The sequence below is a fragment of the Dipodomys ordii genome, unplaced genomic scaffold (assembly GCF_000151885.1).
Source record: "Dipodomys ordii isolate 6190 unplaced genomic scaffold, Dord_2.0 Scaffold6622, whole genome shotgun sequence".
Taxonomy (NCBI): Eukaryota; Metazoa; Chordata; class Mammalia; order Rodentia; family Heteromyidae; genus Dipodomys; species Dipodomys ordii.
In genome coordinates, this window is record NW_012273835.1 from 77 (window position 1) to 1,366 (window position 1,290).

The window sequence follows — 1,290 nt, forward strand, 5'->3', positions numbered from 1 at the left end:
CAGACAACACGAAGTCAAGTGTACTGACAGGGAAGGGACAACCAGCCAATGAAAGAAGCCACTGCGGGAGGCCTGCAGGCCATTTAGGATTTCCAGAACAGGTAAGAGGTCTCTAGTAGAACTGATTGGCTTTGCCCTTCAGACAGACAGACAGGGAGACAGGCAGACAGACAGACAGACAGAAAGACACGCAGGCAGACATTTTCCTGATACCTGCAGAAGGATCTTGTTGCCATCATGGTCCTCGGTCTGCCAGCGCCCCTCACTGATGGGGCTGCAGGGGTTGGGCAAGAGTGGCACCAACTCACCAATGTCCTTCACCCGGAACTCTAGCACAGAGGAGTCGGTGGGCACCGGGTTCTGGTCACAGGGCAGCCTTTTGAGGGAGAACTGAATATCCACATCCAGATTGGAGAAAATAGGGAAGATGCAGAAGTCCGCTCTCTTCTGGCTGGGGCTCCGGCGCAGGATGAGCTCGTAGAGCCGGAGGCTGTCTGCATAGTTGTCGTGGCGACAGTAGATGGTGAAGCGCACAATCTCCTTGCCGTAGTGCACAGGCCTGATGGCCCACAGTGGGGTCCCGGGGGCCAGTGTGAAGTAATCCTGGCTGCAGGGCAGATAGGGCAGGAACCGGCCATGCACCTGCTCTGTGTGATGGTGGCGCCAGGGTGGCCGCTGCAGCATGCGGTACAACTGCAGGATCTGCTCCTCACCATATTCCTCCTGCAGGAACAGCACCACAGCCAGTGAGGGCTGTGAGTCCTTGGGGGGCTTCCGCCGCCTATGCCGGCCAGCCCGCCGTTCTGACACCCGGAACAGAGGGAGGTCTGGGTGGATCCAGGCTAACACCTTGTCGATGGCCTCCTGCAGCGGCTGGGACTCCCCTGGGTCTGAGATAATGTGGATGCTCACTAGGAAAGGGTCTTGCGCCTCTTCCACGGAAAGCTCACCTGGGGGCACACAAGAACGGAGGAATGGATCATTATTCTGGATGGATGAGTGGATGGGTGGATGATGGATGGATGGGTGGATAGAATGATTATTCTACTTAGTAGAACAGTGGAGGCATGTAGTATAGTATCTTGTCAGGAAAAGAAGCCAAATTCTAATGGAACTGAACTCATGATCTGTGATTTTTTTTTCTGATTCCCAAATACACTTGCAAAAACTTCTAGAGCAATGTCCTAGCATCCAGAGAGAAAAGAGCTATTGCTAGCAGTGTTTCCATTCTAGAAAGGAGATTTTGGCCCTATACTTTATCAGGCTGAATGTACTTCTGATCAGACAACA

The 1,290-nt window shown here is 53.5% G+C and overlaps 1 protein-coding gene across 1 annotated transcript; it reads right to left on the reverse strand.

Annotated features, from left to right (window-relative positions):
* Positions 1–213: 213 nt before the first annotated feature.
* Positions 214–987, reverse strand: LOC106002284 (protein FAM124A-like; the record flags this gene model as incomplete). The annotated part of the gene is made up of 1 exon (XM_013037182.1): positions 214–987. A coding segment is annotated over one exon (774 nt), but the record flags the coding sequence as incomplete, so codon positions are not given.
* Between the last annotated feature and the right edge of the window lie 303 nt (positions 988–1,290).